Here is a 17,707-nt window from a genome sequence, read left to right as displayed (position 1 = left end):
TGTTGCAGAGTTAAGAGGGCATACTCATCAGTTTCTACCTTCACATTTTATCCTGAGTAAACTGCGCCATCATGTGGTCAATGTCAGCATATCAGGTGCTCACACTGCGCGTGCTCTTGTGGAACATCCGGCCGGTCCCTATCAATCGATCAGAGAGAGGAAGATGGCGGAGGAGGGAGTTAGCGGCGTATGATCGATCACCGAATAACTCGATTGGGTTTGTTTATCCTAACTGACTCAAACACTTGGGAACACCGCCCGTCCGCGTCTATTGGACCCGGACTCGAGACGATACTACGAGGAGGTAATTCAGAATTTAGTTTCTATTAAAATGGCGCTTACGTAAAGCGAAAATAGCGAGCGAGCTGTGAAAACAATAAGGGATGAAGACGGGCTGAACTCGTTGCTCCGCCATCTTGTTCCCTTCACTACATGTCAAGGCACGCTAAATTAATCCCTGATAACAAAGCTGCAAGGATGGAGGAATTGCAATCGATGTCGTGCACTGTCAAACCAAGCTGTTAAAACTTCGAAGTGAACTTGGGTGTACAAAAATAACGTCAATGATGAAAACATTTTAATCTCCTTTCTCCTATAGAGTCCCATGAGGTTATCGGAAAGCTCGATTCTGGTGGTGTTATTACGTTAACTTCTTTAGGTTAGGCTAGCCAGCTGTATTATCATCGTTTTTGTTATTTCATACAAATTTTGTCAGTCTATCCATTATTTAGTGGTCTTACAAGTAGAACGAGCCTGATACTTATTCGAACATGACTACAGACTATAGGTACACACTCACATTGTTATTAAAATGTATTATTAAGTACAAAAAAGGTAGATAAAATATTTTTACATGATCACAAACCAGAGATGCCAAATATTCTGTGTGCAAGACCTTACCATAAAGTTTGCAATAAAGGAGAAAAACAGTTTTAACACAGATGTTGTTGCTCTTTGTACTGAATGCATTAAATTTAATATTGAATTTACATGTTTGGCTTGGAGGATTTTATGTCAGCTTATAGTGCCTTACTGTCAGTATTTATCCCCTTGGATGTTTTGGTTTTACCCTATTATTGATTTTATAAATCAGCCATGGTCCAAATAATTTGCCTTTTTAACCAAAAAATATTTTAAAAATCTTAAATGTCAATGTAAAAACGATTTCTGAAAAGTTACGTCAGTTAAACAAAAATTTGTAATGTAAAACAAGTGTCTTCATTAATATTCACTTCCTTTAAGTCAGTATTTACAGCATTGAGTCTGTGTGGATAGGTCTCAATCAGGCTTGCACATTTGGAAACTGAAATCTAATTCCATTTCAACTCCATCCAGGTTTCACAGGGATCAGACATGGACAGCCCTTTTCAAGTCCAGCCACAAATTCTCTATTGGATTGAGGTCTGGGCTTTGACTTGACCACTTCAGAACATTCATCTTGTTGGCTTTATACCGTTTCAGTTTAAGTTTCGCTTTATGCTTCAAAAATAAATCTTGCTTCTCCCAAGCCGCAGTTCTCTTGCAGAATGAATTCAGGATTTTTCTATATTTTGCCGCATTCATTTTACCCTCTACCTTTACAAGCATTCCAGGGCCGGCTGCCGAGAAGCATCCCCACAGCATGATGCTGCCAACACTGTGCTTCACAGTGGGTATAGTGTGTTTGCTGTGATGCGCAGTGTTTGGTGGCTGTTTCTTTGCCACCCTCTCATGAAGCTTTGATTGACGAAGAACTCGGGGAACAGTTGTTGTCGCTCCCATCTCAGCTGCTGAAGCTTGTAATGCCTTCAGAGCAGTCATGGGTGTCTTGGTGGCCTCTCTCACTGGTCTGCTTTTTGCACAGTCACTCAGTTTGCAAGGATGGCCTGATCTAGGCATTGTTACACATGTGTCATATTCCCTTCATTTCTTGATGATGGATTTAACTGAACTCCAGGGGGATGTTCAGTGCTTTGTATCCATCCCCTGACTTATACTTCTCAATAACATTTCCTCTGAGTTGCTTGGAGTGTTCTTTTGGCTTCATGGTGTAACGGTAGCCAGGGATACTGATTAACCAGTGGCTGGACCTTCCAGACACAGGTGTCTTAATATTCAAAATACTTGAGACACATTCACTGCACTCAGGTGATCCCCATTTCACTAATTGTGTCTATTGGCACCAGTTGGCTGGACCTGTGTTGAATTAGGTCAGTCACTTTGAAGGCAGTGAATATTTATGCAGTCGCTTATTTAACATTACATTTTGTTATTGAATTGACATTACTGTGTAGATATCTGTTTTTACTTTGACATAAAAGACACTTTCAACAATAGATTTATGAAATCAATAAAAGGGTAAAACATCTAAGGGGGTGAATACGTTTTTATAGGCACTGTAGGTCCTCTTGGGGCTAGACCCATTAGGTCCCATCTAAGGGACCTAAGGATGCTTTACATAGAAGGCAGAACACGTAACAAACAAACAAAGGGTAGCACAAAATAAAAAGAACAAACAAATACCTGGCTACTGCAGAAAATGGTGATGTTCTTTGTTTCATAGGTTTTACATTATAAAGAACTAGTTTAATTGTTCTTCACAACTTGTTTTAGTGAATTTTATTCTACACTTTTGGATTCTTTAGATCTCAAGCAAATACTGGGGTTGTGACCCATGGAGAGATGCTTACAGAGACCTGTACTTGAGAAGAGAGATTATGTATTTTATCGCTAACATTGAATTATTAATCATACTAGATTGCTTCATTGTACCCAGGGAGTTCCTGAGACCTGTGTCTGTCTGCCTGTCTGCCTGGCAGCGATTACCACTATCCTCAGACAATCAGGAAGATGGAGTTCCCCTGGCACAGTGGGAAGGTTCTGGAGCAGCTGAACCGTCAGCGAAAGCAGGGCCTGCTGTGTGACTGCACCTTTGTTGTGGACGGCGTTGACTTCAAGGCCCACAAAGCTGTACTGGCAGCCTGCAGCGTCTACTTCCGCACCCTCTTCTTGGACCAGAAAGATGTGGTGCATCTGGACATCAGTAATGCAGCAGGTGGGTTCCCTTTAGTCTGTATTCACTTTTCTGCTTATGTCCACAGTTTTTGCATTCAATTAATAACCTAACAGTCATTTTCATCTTCCTGTGCTCTTAATAATGTGGTGCTGCAATACTTTGATAACAGTAAATCTAACAGCCAACCCTTTTGTATCGACCCGTTATGTTTCCATTATTGTTGCAGGTTTGGGTCAGGTCCTGGAGTTTATGTACACAGCTAAGCTGAGTTTAAGTCCACAGAATGTAGAGGATGTGCGGACTGTTGCCAGCTTTTTACAGATGCAGGAAATTGTGAACGCTTGCTCAGCGTACCAATCAATGGCAAATCAAGCTCCATCCCTCATTACACTGGATTTTGCTGTTGGTGAGTCCATCTTCAGTAAGATTTTACTCCTCATGAGTTTATAAATCTTTCCATTTTCATGTCTGATCTTTAAAATTTGGCAGTCATTCCCAGTTCTGAGTAGAAATGCTGAACCAGGTAAGTTACTTGCTAAAGGTGTCAGAAGAGTTACAGCAGGCCAATAAACTACATGTTTTTGTTTGATTAATCAAACAATCACCACACTTGGGACTCCACTCCCTCCACAGTAGTTGATAGTCATTACAAATATTATTTATCACCTGTAAAATTAATGCACAAGGATATGGTTTAAGTTAAACTGTATGTCAGAATTTTAAATCAGTACACTGTGAAAGTACTTACTTGATACTACCGGCAACAAAGAAACTCAATTTAAAGGGTACATATTATGCAGAAATCCCTTTTCAGGCTTTTCTAACAAAAATATGTGCCCCTAGCCTGTCTACAATCCCCTCAAGTACCAGAAAAATTCAGTAAGTACTGCAGTAAGAGTAGTCGGAGTAACTTCATTCTGTTGAGGTCTTGCAGAGGCATCGATATCAAATTGATGGTGTTACATAACCAGCTCACAACCCTGCATGGTTGATTTAACAGTTTACTTTAGCTCCCATTTGATGGATTTTCCCTCTGATACGATGATCATGACACCGTTTTTTCCTGATATTTTAAGCAAATTTCACCAGTCTTCTGTGTTTATTACCTGTACACTATGTTTATGCCATTTGCTGGTCTAAATGCATTTCAGTCCATGTGAGAAAAATTGACCCTAAACTGCTGGTTTTGTCCACCATATCATATCTAATAATATACATTTTTTTTTATTTAAACCAGATGAAAAACCAGGCGAAGGTGAGCATGAAGAGGAGCTGGAAAGTGATTTGGCAGACGTAGCTCTTCAAGCAGAAGAGCAGAGTCCTTCCAACACCCCCACAGAAGATACAGAACCCCCGCAGAACCAGGAACATTTAAAGGAAATCATCTCTACTGAAGAACAACACGATGCTTCTCAGAAAAACCCCACCAAATCCCAGGCAGGCAAAGGCCGACCATCCAAAACTGCCACACTGTCTCCGCAGAAGAAAATATCGGTGAAGGAGGAAGAGAGCACTGCGCGAGAGGCTTCAGGATTTCAGGACGACCCCTCCGACACCGACTACACACCCAGTAAATAAAAACACATCACCTAAGAATACTTGATATAAAAGGTGCTGAATTTTTATTTGATAAATAAGATTATTGTTGTTCTTTTCAGAATCGCAGTTGAAGTCACCTGGCAGCTCCTCCTACATGAGCTCTAGAGGAAGAAGAATCAGAAAACCTCCTCGACGAAACTTCCCACCTGGTGAGTTTATTGGTAATTTTTTTCTCTGCGTACGGCATTATTATTCTAAACCCAACACTTGTTACAGTATTTCAAAGGGAAAGTTTTCCCCGTTTGGGTTGTGGGATGTGTGTATTTTTTATGTTCAAGAACAATTAAAAACATTGATATAATAAAATATGTTTTGGATAATAGCTGTACTAAATCAGCTTTAGTATTTCACAGGCACTGCTATTCTTGGTCTTAAATCAGTGTTAAATAGTTCATCACATCTCCATGTTATCCATGTTGTGCGTTGGATAGCATTAGTTTTTTTTTTTGTTTGTTTGTTTGTTTTTAAGGAGTTTGTTTTATCACTGTCACTGAAAAGTAACTCGTAGTATTATTACATCACATACTGACAAAAAGTAACACTTTAGAGTAGGCTATTCTTGTCTTACTAGAAATTAAAACCCCTCTATGTTTTGGTGGTTATACCATCCAGTCATGAGAAGTTGTATAGGGAAATATGATCTTTCTTTATTGGCAAGAACAACAAGAGAACAGATCTTCAGGTTGTCCAGGTAAAATCACACCTCTATCATAAAGTAAAATGCAGAAAAATAAACAATCTGTGGCAAGTAGGGTCTCCTCTAGCAAGAACAAACCAGAGAGTCAACCTCATAGCAAGGCAATGCATGTTAATGAAGAATGTGCACTACGCCTCCTTTATGAGTTTATCAGTCACAGTCAGGAACTCCAACTCAATGGGTAACTTCATTCATGGTACAAATGCGCCTCACATCAAAAACAACAACAACCCACTAGACACAATGCCAAGAAATCCTCTCTCAGTGTGCTAGTGTGTAGTAAACAGAGGTGGAAAGTACAAGTGTATTGTACTCAAGTAGAAGTACAGTTACTCTGGTTAAGGCTTACTTAAGTAGAAGTAAAGGTGCTGATGTGAAAATGCAATCAAAAAAGTACCCAAAAAACACTACTCAATTACAGTGATTTAAGTAAATGTAATTAGCTACTTTCCACCTCTGCTCATGAATATACAAGTTTTAACTGACATGGCATTAAAAGAGTGCTAAGTGATATCTTTAGAATTGAGCCTCTGTAATGTAATTCAAAAATCATGAACAGATTCACAGTGAAAGAAACAGTGTTTTTCAGAATAGATATCAAAGTTTGCAGTGCTTTATTAGTCTCACAATTTGAGAGTGAACAGGGTAGAAGCATAAAGATTAGGCACTGCTTAAGATGACAGGAATTTATATTTACCTCCACCAAGGAGGTTATGTGATTGGCAGGGTTTGTTAGTAAGTTTGTTAGTTTGTTAGCAACATAACTCAAAAAGTTATGGACGGATTTTGATGAAATTTTGAGGAAACGTCAGAAATGGCATAAGAAAGAACTGATTAGATTTTGGGAGTGATCTGGATCACCGTCTGGATCCAGGAATTTTCTTAAAGGATTATTTACTACTGGGAGATAGGGCTAATGGCAGAGGTCTGTGCTCTCAGAGTGCTTTTCTAGTTCACTTTGTTGTTTTTGTCCCTTTCTCACAAAAAATCTCCTTAATGGGGATTTTTCCACAAAGTAAATGGTAAATGGAGCATATATGGCCATTTCTTAGTTGTTTGACTACTCAAAGTTCTTTGACAACACAAATGACACCCATCCATTCAGTCCATATTCACACACTGATGGCAAAGGTTGCTATGGAGAGAGGCCATCAGTATTCACAAATCCCAATCATACATACCAGTTAACATTAACACACCACCGACCCATGACTGTGGAGGACTGACTCTACCTACTTATCCACAATCATCCACAAAGTAAACTCTGTCTTTTCTAACATCCCACTTGTCTAATTTAAAGATGTAGGTTTACCTTCTGTTAGTATGCAGCTACCTGCACAGAAGTAGGATAGAAATGGAAATCTAGTAGATCACTTTTATGAAAATGTAACTAAAAAGATAACATGAATTGCAGAAGCACACCTTACATTACTCATTCCACCAAAAAGAAAAGTAAGTTGAGCACTAAATCATGTCAGTTTGTAGTGCATTGACCCCAATATTAGCAAAAACTGCATGCAGGAAACCACATGGAAACCACATCCCCATAGAAAGGATAATTACTTAGATGTAATGCAAGAACATTTAGAGTAAATTTGATATGCTAGGAAAACTTTCTGATTTAGATTCTATGTTATTTCACTTTTAAATTTACATTCAGTTTTACACCCCAGTGACAGAATTACCGTTTTAAAATTGGCTGTGGGAAACTTTATACACTTTACATGAATCTGAGTATTTTTAAAAGAAATCCAGTTAAATCTTCACCTTATATTATTTTTAAGAGTATCTTGTTATCTCTCTTACAGACAATGACTCAGAAGATGAAGGCCCATCAAAGAAAAAGACTGTGAGGAAGGTGGCAGAGCCGGCAGAAATGGCGGAAGAACAGGAAGTTGACCCAGAAGTGGTTGGTAATGGAGAAGCTGATGATGATGAGGGTGTTGTGGAGGAAGATGGAGAAGCCGGCCACCAGACAGGGGAAGCTGATTCAAGCAGCGAGGGAGATGGCAGACAAAGTCAGTCAGCGTCGATGAGCAGCCGATCAGAGTCAAAGCCCTACAGCTCAGTGACGCACAAGTGTGAGGTGAGAAATGCTGGTCTGTGTTTTGTTGAATGAAGTGATTCTCTGTCTTGATGATTGACTTAAATTTTGTATTCACGTGTACTTAGTAATAATGAAACTGTAGATATGTGAATTATCACTGATTTTACTATAAGCTGTGGTAGAACTCTGCTCATTGCCATTAGAATCATGAAACATGGGACGTGATGTTAAACTGTCCGTTGTGCCAATAGGTGGTACGCGCTTTACATGAGGGCTTCCTTAATGTTAAGAGTGATTGGGAGTCTTCCTGGTGGCTCCTCCTGGTGGTTCCTCGATGCCAAGGGCATCACCGGAGGTGCATCTCCAATGATGCTCCCAACATCAAGAGCGCCACCGGAGATGCATCTAACTTACCTGAGGGTTTCCTTCAATCTAAAGTAGCTGTTTCTGCAGAAAGCAGGGAAATGTCATGGTGGTAATGCTTGAAGATTAAACGCAAATCTGAGTGACAAAAAGGCAATGAAACAAATGTTAAAGTATGCACTCCAAAAGAATCATTTCAGCCCTACACCATAACAAGTTTATTTTCTAATTTCTGGTGGAAAGACCTGTCATTATTTTAATAGACCGTATTTTCCAGACTATAAATCACACTTTTTTCATAGTTTGGCTGGTCCTGTTACTTAAAGTCAGGTGCAAATTATATATCAAAATGTATATAATTTTTTAACATGTTTTTTAATGTTAATTTATATTGACTGACATGACATTACCAGCTACAGCCACGAGAGGGCGCTCTAGGCTTGTGACAACCATGGTGACAGCTATATGCTATATGCTCCTGTTTCACCGAAAAAATGAACAAAAACGGTAATCGAGCAGCAGAAGAAATATAGAGTGAGTGAGAAACTTGTGAGGGACTGGCAAAAAGCAGAGGTTACTCTTGACATCACATGACATCATGAGGGAAAATCTGAGAATGGCTTGCTTCAGCACATATTTTCTAAAAGGTGGAGAAAAAGAGGGTGGAGGGAATGGATTTTTCAGATTTTTGGGTTGATTGTGGACAGGCCAGGGGCACATATTTTTGTTAGAAAAGCCTGAAAATTGTGTGTTTCTCCTCAGTTAAGGATAAAAGCTGTAGTAAATTATGGCTATTTAGTTATTTGATGCCCAAAATGATGCACTAGTGTTTAATAGCTGTGGTGCCGTTGTTTCCCAATCTGCTGCCATTTAAACACAGAGCTTGTTTTGACCCAGTAGGGTGCGCTTCCACTCTAGAGAGTGGGAAGTGACATTGCACTGTTTTCATCAGTGAATGTGACAGACAGAACACCTGTCCAATAATCTTCCAAGAACTTTTAAAAGGTTTGGCCCTTACAGAATGGATGTGAAGTACATCCCATGCCATGGAAATGTGAAGCAGACTATCTGGCTAGTCAGCTGCTTTTATATTGATACCATTCATGCATCGGTGAAGGCTGTTCTTCAAACTCTGACCAACATGTATATTTAACAGAAACTTGTAGCAGCATAACTCAAGCTGAACACTTTCAAAGAAGGTACCCTGGCCTTCTTTGGCTAGCACTTATATTACAGTTTTTCTATGTACATGCTACAAGATTCTAGAAATATTCTGTCTGTAGTCAGGGAATTCTGTTTGGAGTCTTGTAACTCTCTTAATGCTTATGCAAACACAAACTTTATGGACTCTGTTTAGTTAAAATCCAGCTGCCAAGCAACTCACTTATTAAGAAACAGTGTAAGAAAAGCACAGTTTTTCTTTGCCCTGCTTGCACCAGTGACTTTTTTATTTCCCCTTTGCTTACCTATAAATTCTTTTTTAGTACAGTATGCTTTTGTTTCATTGTAACTTTATTGGATTCTGTTTTTGAGCTTCTGGCATAAAGCATATTGTTAATGTTTCCAGATATATAATGTTTGGGGGGAAATTTAACAGTCATCTGTTAGTGTAATTAAACAGTTCTGTCAGCTCATGCTTATTAATATGCTTCTTTATTTGCAGGATTGTGGGAAGAAATTTACACACACTGGAAATTTTAAGAGACACATGCGCATCCACACAGGAGAGAAGCCATTCAGCTGTCGGGACTGTAACAAAGCTTTCTCTGACCCTGCAGCTTGTAAAGCCCATGAGAAAACACACAGGTGAGTCAAACACGTTAGTTTACCTGCACCCCCCCCGGATGATGCCTACACACAGAGCACAGTCAGGATTGTGTTTTTAACTCAAAGCTTGTTGCTTTGCAGCCCTCTGAAGCCATACTGCTGCTCCACTTGTGGGAAGAGCTACCGGCAGATCAGCCTGCTCAACCTGCACCGCAAACGCCACACAGGTGAGGCGCGCTACAGCTGTGAAATGTGCGGCAAGTTGTTCACCACGTCTGGCAACCTGAAGCGCCATCAGCTGGTGCACAGTGGTGAGAAGCCGTACCACTGCGACTACTGTGAAAAAGCCTTCTCTGATCCCACCGCAAAGATGAGACATCTGGAGACGCATGATACGGAGAAGGGGAACAAATGTCCTCACTGCGACAAACGATTCAATCAGGTAACGTGTTATGTAGTCAAAAATTCATCACTTTTCTTCCCTAAACATTATGCATCAACTACAGACAGCAAAGTTTTCTGCAAACTCCTAAATGCTTTATTTCCAGTGATAACTTAAATGAAGAAGTTTTGAGCTTGATAACCCAGTTTACATCAGTGTGCAGTTTCTTTATTAATGTTTGTTTTGTCTTTTCTTTAGCTGGGAAACCTGAGAGCTCACTTAAAAATCCACATCACGGACGGGCCTCTCAAGTGCAAGGAATGTGGCAAACAGTTTACCACCTCAGGTAAGAAGATAACATGGACCGTGCTCTTTCCTTAATTATAATTTTTCTTTGCTGCACTGCAGTGTTAATCTGTTAGAGGTGTCAGCCAGGGGTGTCCAGACTTTTTTCACTGGGGGCCACGTACAGTAAAATCTAAGGAGCTATTTTGACAAACCTCGTCTTTTGTGTATTAAAGTTTGTAAATCTGGTCCAATTTAGGTTAAGCCATGCTTATTAATTAAAGAAAAAACAGCATTCCTTGCATCTTTCCATTAATGGCTCATAGGACAAATAATAAATGATTATTTTGGATTTGGGGTTGGCAAATCAGATTTCAGGGAGGCCTGGCTATTGCCCTTGGTAAGGATGAGAACAGCACTCAGTGCAGGAGAGAGGAGAGGCTCTTATGGTTCAACTCCTCATTCAGACACAAAAACAGCCAATCACAGCTCTTTCTCTCAATACAGCATTATATTTAAATATGGCATACTCCTTACTAATCCCTGCTTGCATTCATGCTGATGCACCATGCTGCTGCTGCTGGCAAAGCGTAACCTCCTACACCCCAGCCACCTCCTTTATAGCATAAAGCTTGTTGCACCCTCATATTGCGATTCATGCTAGTATGGATTAATTGCTTTTGAACCAATTTTAATTTATTCAGTTTACATTGTCATGAATGTATCTATTCATATGGGGGTTTCTAGCTAAAGCATGTTAAAGTATGCTGCTTGACCAACCCAGGGAGCATCTTTTGAGCAATGCAACACAGCCAAGTAAAAGCTTCCTGTCCTAATGCTGGCCATGTTTCATTTTACTTTGATAGTTTGCTATGGGCCAATTAGAAACGGACCAGGAGCCACAGATGGCATAGTTGGGATATGCATGCTTTATGTCTTTAATTGAAAGACTTAGTTCTCAAAAATCACAATATTACCAAATGTTCTAAAGTATGAGGTTTGGCTGCCTTTCTTCAAATATTTTGCTAACAAAACACCAAAAAATGTCTTGGCATTATTGTGTTATTTATTATAACTTGTTCAGGTGTGAGTCTCAGTTTTTGTTTGTCTGGTTTTGAGTCATCGAACTGGAAAAGGGTTGAGCCAATCAACATTTAAGAAACAGTTAAAAACAACTGCAAGGAAAAGTTATGATGTTGAGTGAAATTACTCAGTGGGAGCATATAGATCGAAAAAAGTCTACACGCACATCCAAACCTAGGTGGGCAGGTGCTAAGTCGAAAAAGACACTGTCAAAGAAAAGAAAAAATGTCCTGCACACTGCAGGACTCCAAAAATATAATTATTTATTGCACCAAAGTAGTGACGTTTTGAGCAGAGCTGCTCTTCATCAGACTAAAGTGACAAGTGCAATGCACCTCATAATATACAGGTGAAGATAATCACATAGACAATCACATGAGCCGATCTGAGAGTCATCACGTGAACATGTTTCAGGGACAAAAAAACACTTGTCAACATACAATCCAGTGGCTATGTGTAATATTTGCAGTTTCAGATGTTCAAGATATAGTGCTTACTTGTTAACCTCATTATAGAGGTATGTAAAATGTAACAAGATCTGCACAGGTAGATATAGGACAAGAACTTATGATTGTGTAGATCAAAAATTGCAAAAACATTTTTTTTTAACTCTGTTAAAGTACAGAGTGATATGTAGATAACTTGGCTGAGAACCTCCATAGAATAATGTAATGAGCATCAGGTGCAATAAATGATTATATTTTTGGAGCCCTGCAGTGTGAAAGACGTTTTTCTGTTCTTTAGCATATAGATCGAACCTTGGGGTGCATTACAAGTAATAATAGGTTGACGATGAATGGCTACCTACAGCAACTGCAAAGGTTCTGTGTCAAAGACAGGAATAAAACCTAAAAGTCTCTCATCAACTCCATCCTCACAGCATTTCTACCTTTTAAGAGATTTTCATGTTGTTCACCTTTAAATGGATTGTACTGCCTTTTTAGGAAACCTAAAGAGACACCTGCGAGTTCACAGTGGGGAAAAACCGTACATCTGTATGCACTGTAAGAGAGCTTTTAGTGACCCTGGAGCTCTGCAGCGACATGAACGCATCCATACAGGTAAAAGCATGACCTCAAAATCACTGCTGCAGAATGTGAAAGCAGCAAATCCCAAACAAAAATGATTAATGTACCAACATGTTGTATCTTGTTTTAATCAGGAGAGAAGCCCTGCATCTGCCCAATCTGTGGCAAGGCCTTCACCCAGGCCAGTTCACTCATTGCTCACGTACGGCAGCACACCGGGGAGAAACCGTATGTGTGTGATCGCTGTGGAAAAAGGTCAGCAATGGAAAAATAACAGTGAGCTCATAAATGACTCAAAATAACCTGAGACTATGCAACTATCCAACTAGTTTGGATATATTTTAGACAAAAGGTGTATGAAGTAAAGAATACACTTGAAATAACAGACAGAAGTCCTGAGATGACATGGATTTTGCATTTGTACTCTGTTTTCCTGAGCTAATGAGTAAATTCTGATGCTTTTCTAAGAGCTTTATTTATCTCTCTCATTATCTTGTTCTAAAAACACTGTTTTTTTAAACATAATAACAAGCTAATTTATCAGATCCTGGAAAAACAACTGAAATGAACTTATTACAGGAAATCCAGGGCTGTGATGCATATCCTTTAAGGGTTTCCTTAGACTTGCTATGTGAATTATTTTCCAAGATTTATATACAGGCTTTTTGGTTGTATTAGAGAGATGGGACAGTGGATCGAATAGGAAACTCTTCAGAGATTAGGGAATGACATGGAAGAAAGGAGCCACAGGTTTGCCCAAAACCTTTGCAGCCTGCTTCAGGGACAGCAGCCTTTACATGTGGAGTGCAGCCTAACTACCAGACCATCTGTACCCTGTTATGTAGAATATTCTTAATGTAAACTGCACCTAAAAATAATGGATTTTTTTTTTTTTTTGGTAAACATTTATGGGGATTCAAAGACCATGTTGGAGGCTTATCTTGCATCTCTCTCTGGACAGGTTTGTGCAGTCCAGTCAGCTGGCCAATCACATCCGCCATCACGACAATGTCCGTCCACATAAGTGTCAAATGTGCAACAAAGCATTTGTCAATGTAGGAGACCTCTCGAAGCACATTATCATTCACACAGGTAAGGACAAAAAGGGTGTCACAGTTAAAGAGAAGTGCTTTTGTAGCTTTTACATAAAAATCCTTAGTTGCTGACATTTTCTTCTCTCTGTTCCACTCCCTCAGGAGAGAAACCGTTCCTGTGTGATAAATGTGGCAGAGGCTTCAACCGGGTTGACAACCTGCGCTCTCATGTCAAGACCGTCCACCACGGCAAGGCTGGCATGAAGCGACTGGTCCTTGCTGGAGGTGGAGAAGATGAGGGGATGGATGAGTGCGCTGCTGCATCCACCTCTGAGAGTGAGATCAACATAGTTACGGTCACCACAGAGGATATCGTCACGCTGGCAACAGAGGCCCTGGCAGCAAGCGCTGTCGCCCAGCTGACAGGTGAGATGGCGCCTCTAAGTTCAGGGATATGAGGGGAAATGTTGCAGATAGCATGCTGAACATTGGTAGATTATCAAAAATGATGAAGAAGAACAGGGATTACATGAGTGATACATTTTTTTTTTTTACCAAGTGTTACCCTGTGTGTTTATTCACAGTTGTGCCAGTGGCTGCTTCCGTGTCTGCAGATGAGACAGAAGCTTTGAAAGCTGAAATTACAAAGGCTGTGGAGAAAGTGCAGGAAGCAGGTAAGAGTAGGAGTCCTCTTCATAGTTTACGTTCTAATACCTGTATTTATTAGTGTTCATGAAAAATGATACTGCCATTCCTGAGCCTCGTTTTGTGAGAACAAAACAGAATATCATGGTGGGAGTAGAGGGAAACCAGCGCACTGAGCTTATGCCAGGAATATTATTATTGAATTTTTGTTTATTAAATAAAAAAATAAGTTATTAGCGGAATTATACTGAGCCTTTCTGCTGCTGAAGTATTTTTCCATCCACAACTATTAAGATGATTTGGGCAGATTTTTTTTGATGGGTAAGTTGCTATAACATTAAATAATACCAGAAAGGATATTTAACAAAAACAGCACGAGAAAAAAATTGTATGCCTTTGTTTAAACACAGCAAATTAATATTTTTATGAATGCATACAATATCTTCTTACTTTCATCATTAAAACATGCGGTGTATGTAACTTTAAATACACATATACTGAGGAAACACTACAAAACGGCAAAGCAGTAGAAGATAAATCCTTGCACTGGTGTGGAAAAGCTGCCTGTAGGCATTTAAATTTCCATTTTAAGCGAGCCTTAGTGGTTCAAAAAATGTATTTATTGACCCTGAAAACTGAGAGAATGTTTTTGTCCATGCTGTGTTAGAGTTGCATGCATTATAGAAAAATAGATTAAAGGGATATTGTGTTAAGTCAATAATGTTCACTGGTATGAATTACTGAACAAATAAAAAGGGATAAATACGTTTCACTACTGCCAAGTCCTTTTCAGACACTATTATTTTTTTTCTATACTTTATACTGTTGAACTGTTGTTTCAGAATGAAATCATGTGTTTATTTATTTATTTATGTACTTGTTTCATATCATGTTTTGAGGCTTGTTTTTAAGAGTTTTAGGGTAATTTTTAGACTTTTCATGAGCGTTACACTGTTTTAGAAAGATGTGTGGCAGAATTATCAGATATCAAAGTAAATATGAAAAAAAAACACTCTTGAAGTATCAAATTGACAAAATAAAAATATGCAGACATTTAAAAGGTGTGACTACTGGTATTTGAAGAACTGCCATTGCTTCAAAAACTGGCTGCTTGTTGTTAAATTCATGGATGATGTTACACTGCTGTGTTAAGTTTCCATCTTACCTAGATCACTGGCAAACAAAGAAACTGAGAAAGATGTAAAATGTAAAAGAAACATTATGTTGGAAATGTAAACGGCTGACTCCCGTTGTGAACTCTTGTGTTCCCAGATCCAAACACCCAGATCTTGTACGCTTGTGATTCATGTGGGGATAAGTTCTTGGACGCCAGCTCCCTCGCCCAGCATGTACGCATCCACACAGCTCAGGCCTTGGTCATGTTTCAGGCAGACTCTGATTTCTACCAATACACCACAGCGAACACTGCAGAGGCAGACTCTGCCCCAGCATGGCAACCCACAGCTGAACAGGTCATTCAGGAAGGAGAGCTGATCCTACACGCCCAGAATGGAGGAGGGGAAGGAGGGATGGAGGAGAGACACAAGAAGAGGGATCAGGAAGAGGATTTATCAGAAGGAAATCCACACTGAATCCACAGGGAAAGGATGAAGAAGAGGGACGGGGATGCCAGAATCAGGAATAGTGAGGCAGATTTTTAATGTGTATGAACTTTACTTGCAAGACAATTCTTTATGTGAGAAAAGTAAGTCAGATTCATTACTTAGACTCCTTTTGAAACAATTCTATGTAAGAGTGTATGCTCATAAACCATGTTTTTGCTGCCCTTAGAACTTATTTGTATAGTTTGGTTATTTTTAGACTTAAATACAGGAATATGCATTGTTTTTGTATAAAATATTTAGGTTGTGATTGTGTCTTACCTAATCTAACTTGAAGAGGAAACTTGTGTTATTTTTCCATGTCACCAAGATGAGATATGTAAATATATTTCCTTAAACAGTCTATATTTAAATATTTTATTGTACTTAGTTGAAGTATTTTCATGAAGAGCAGAGATATCTACTTGAACGTGAGGGGGTACTATAGAGTTAATAAGAGGCTAGATAACATTTCCTCTTTTTTCCAGAGTGGGATGTCTCGTATTTGTGCACTAGCAAACACTGTAAAGCTGTGCATGTGTAATATTTGTATATTGATGTTTTCTTTTAAAACGTCTTAACACCTCTAATGCAACATAGAGTACATGATGATGACAAACTAGTCAATTTTCAGCATCTGTTTTTGGTAATATTGGCTTGAAGGTAACTCCCTTAACATCCACAACATGTCCTGATGAATACCACTTCAATTATTTTCATCACCTGGTGAATAAAGCATCTTATACAGCTTTACCAGCTTTTTGTTTGGCTTTTATTTTGATTAAAACTCTGTTTTATTGATAGTGTTTCTTAATGACATTTCCATGTGTAGTTTTGAGATAAGTATTGGGATCTTCTAGGTGTTTAAACAGGTTTGATTTAAAATGGACTGTCAGCATTTACAACTTAATAATAATATAAATATATAAAATTAGAAATTGGTGAAAGAGTTATTCTTTTTGCATTTTGAAAGTACTTAATACCAGGTTCATTTGTATGCACAAAGGATGTTTTATTATTTGGACTGCATTTTCTTTTTTCCCACCTTTTTCATTTTATAATAATGTTTTCAGATCAGTCACACTTCAGGATGATTTTAATACTTATGCAAGACAATGTTTATATTTCCTTTTTGATAAATAGGTGGGGACACACCACATATACCGAGTAATGTTTATAAAAGTTCTCCTTTTCAGACGACTAACTTTTTACTTCATTATAAGCCAATCAAGCAAATTGGGACTTTAAAATGACAGTGTGAAAAATGTCAGAGTCACCAAAGCTGTAATACTATATCAACATGAGACAATGAAAAGACCAATTCTCATGATCTTGTTTTGCCTACATTTGCCCCGTAAGCTTTGCTGTAGCTAGTAGACCTACCAGGCTGTGGTCTGTTGACAACATTCAACAGTGTGGAGGCTTTCCCACTCTTTAAGTCCAACTGTGGAGGATAAACAGAAAGGTCATTGTTAAATTTGAAAATTCATGGATAACAACAATAATAATATTTTAGCATTAAAAATATCATTTGGGTTAAAGAGCTTCTACGTATTGGTGTATTAACCATTGCAGACACATAAAAAATGACTTTGGTAATTACCAATGCTGTTAATTTAGGGCAGCTGTGGCATACGACTTACTTTGGTTAGGGTTAGGGTGGTCTAATAAATTTGTTAAGCACTGTATATGTAATATTTGGACATTTACTGTAGTTCCGTGACTCTGTTAACTTAAAGTTATGCTTTCTATTTTTTTCCTCTCATTATTATTGCTTTTAGCTAAAGGGGGAGGGTCCCCATACTGGTCTTTGCCCTGGGCTTGCAAAGGGCTTAAACCGGCCCTGCCACACACCTGCAGCTCCCCCTCACAAATTGTTCTAGTAGTCTTAAAGATAAAATAAAAAGAAAAATCAAATTTTGAGGCTCTGGAGGCGCTGTTCTGCTACCTGGCGGTTGTTGGGCTTGCCAGAGTTTGCTCTCCTGAAAGGTAACTTTAGGCGGTAATGTCCATTTTGTAGAAATGCCTCATCAGCTATCTGTAAAAATTGTTTATCCTCAACTGACATCTCAGTTTTCTCCTCAGATGCTACCTCACTGAAGTCCTGGTTATACTGGTGGACTAAGAGCTCCTCTAAACTTGTGGCTGATATCCTATTGACAGTAACACTTGCTATTCTGC

The 17,707-nt window shown here is 39.0% G+C and overlaps 1 protein-coding gene across 1 annotated transcript; it reads left to right on the top strand.

The window, feature by feature from the left end:
- Positions 1–173: 173 nt before the first annotated feature.
- zbtb17 (zinc finger and BTB domain containing 17) lies at positions 174–16,269 on the top strand. Its single transcript, XM_041798370.1, has 15 exons — positions 174–304; positions 2,756–3,034; positions 3,222–3,401; positions 4,233–4,565; positions 4,654–4,743; positions 7,100–7,377; positions 9,365–9,507; positions 9,610–9,910; positions 10,109–10,196; positions 12,163–12,279; positions 12,381–12,501; positions 13,208–13,338; positions 13,443–13,706; positions 13,865–13,954; positions 15,198–16,269. Exons 2-15 carry the CDS (start codon positions 2,830–2,832, stop codon positions 15,515–15,517), a joined length of 2,661 nt encoding a protein of 886 aa, XP_041654304.1. The 5' UTR covers positions 174–304; positions 2,756–2,829; the 3' UTR covers positions 15,518–16,269.
- The last annotated feature ends 1,438 nt before the right edge of the window (positions 16,270–17,707 follow it).

Source organism: Cheilinus undulatus, linkage group 11, assembly GCF_018320785.1.
Source record: "Cheilinus undulatus linkage group 11, ASM1832078v1, whole genome shotgun sequence".
In the NCBI taxonomy this organism is placed as follows: Eukaryota; Metazoa; Chordata; class Actinopteri; order Labriformes; family Labridae; genus Cheilinus; species Cheilinus undulatus.
The sequence above is the reverse complement of the archived record's forward strand: the minus strand, read 5'-3'. Positions and strand labels throughout refer to the sequence as shown.

Excerpts from the sequence above, each read along its gene's own strand:
- zbtb17 (XM_041798370.1), top strand. The coding sequence starts at position 2,830 with ATGGAGTTCCCCTGGCACAGTGGGAAGGTTCTGGAGCAGCTGAACCGT. Across the intron at positions 12,502-13,207 it reads TGTGATCGCTGTGGAAAAAG|GTTTGTGCAGTCCAGTCAGC; the intron begins GTCAGCAATGGA and ends CTCTCTGGACAG. Across the intron at positions 13,955-15,197 it reads GGAGAAAGTGCAGGAAGCAG|ATCCAAACACCCAGATCTTG; the intron begins GTAAGAGTAGGA and ends TTGTGTTCCCAG.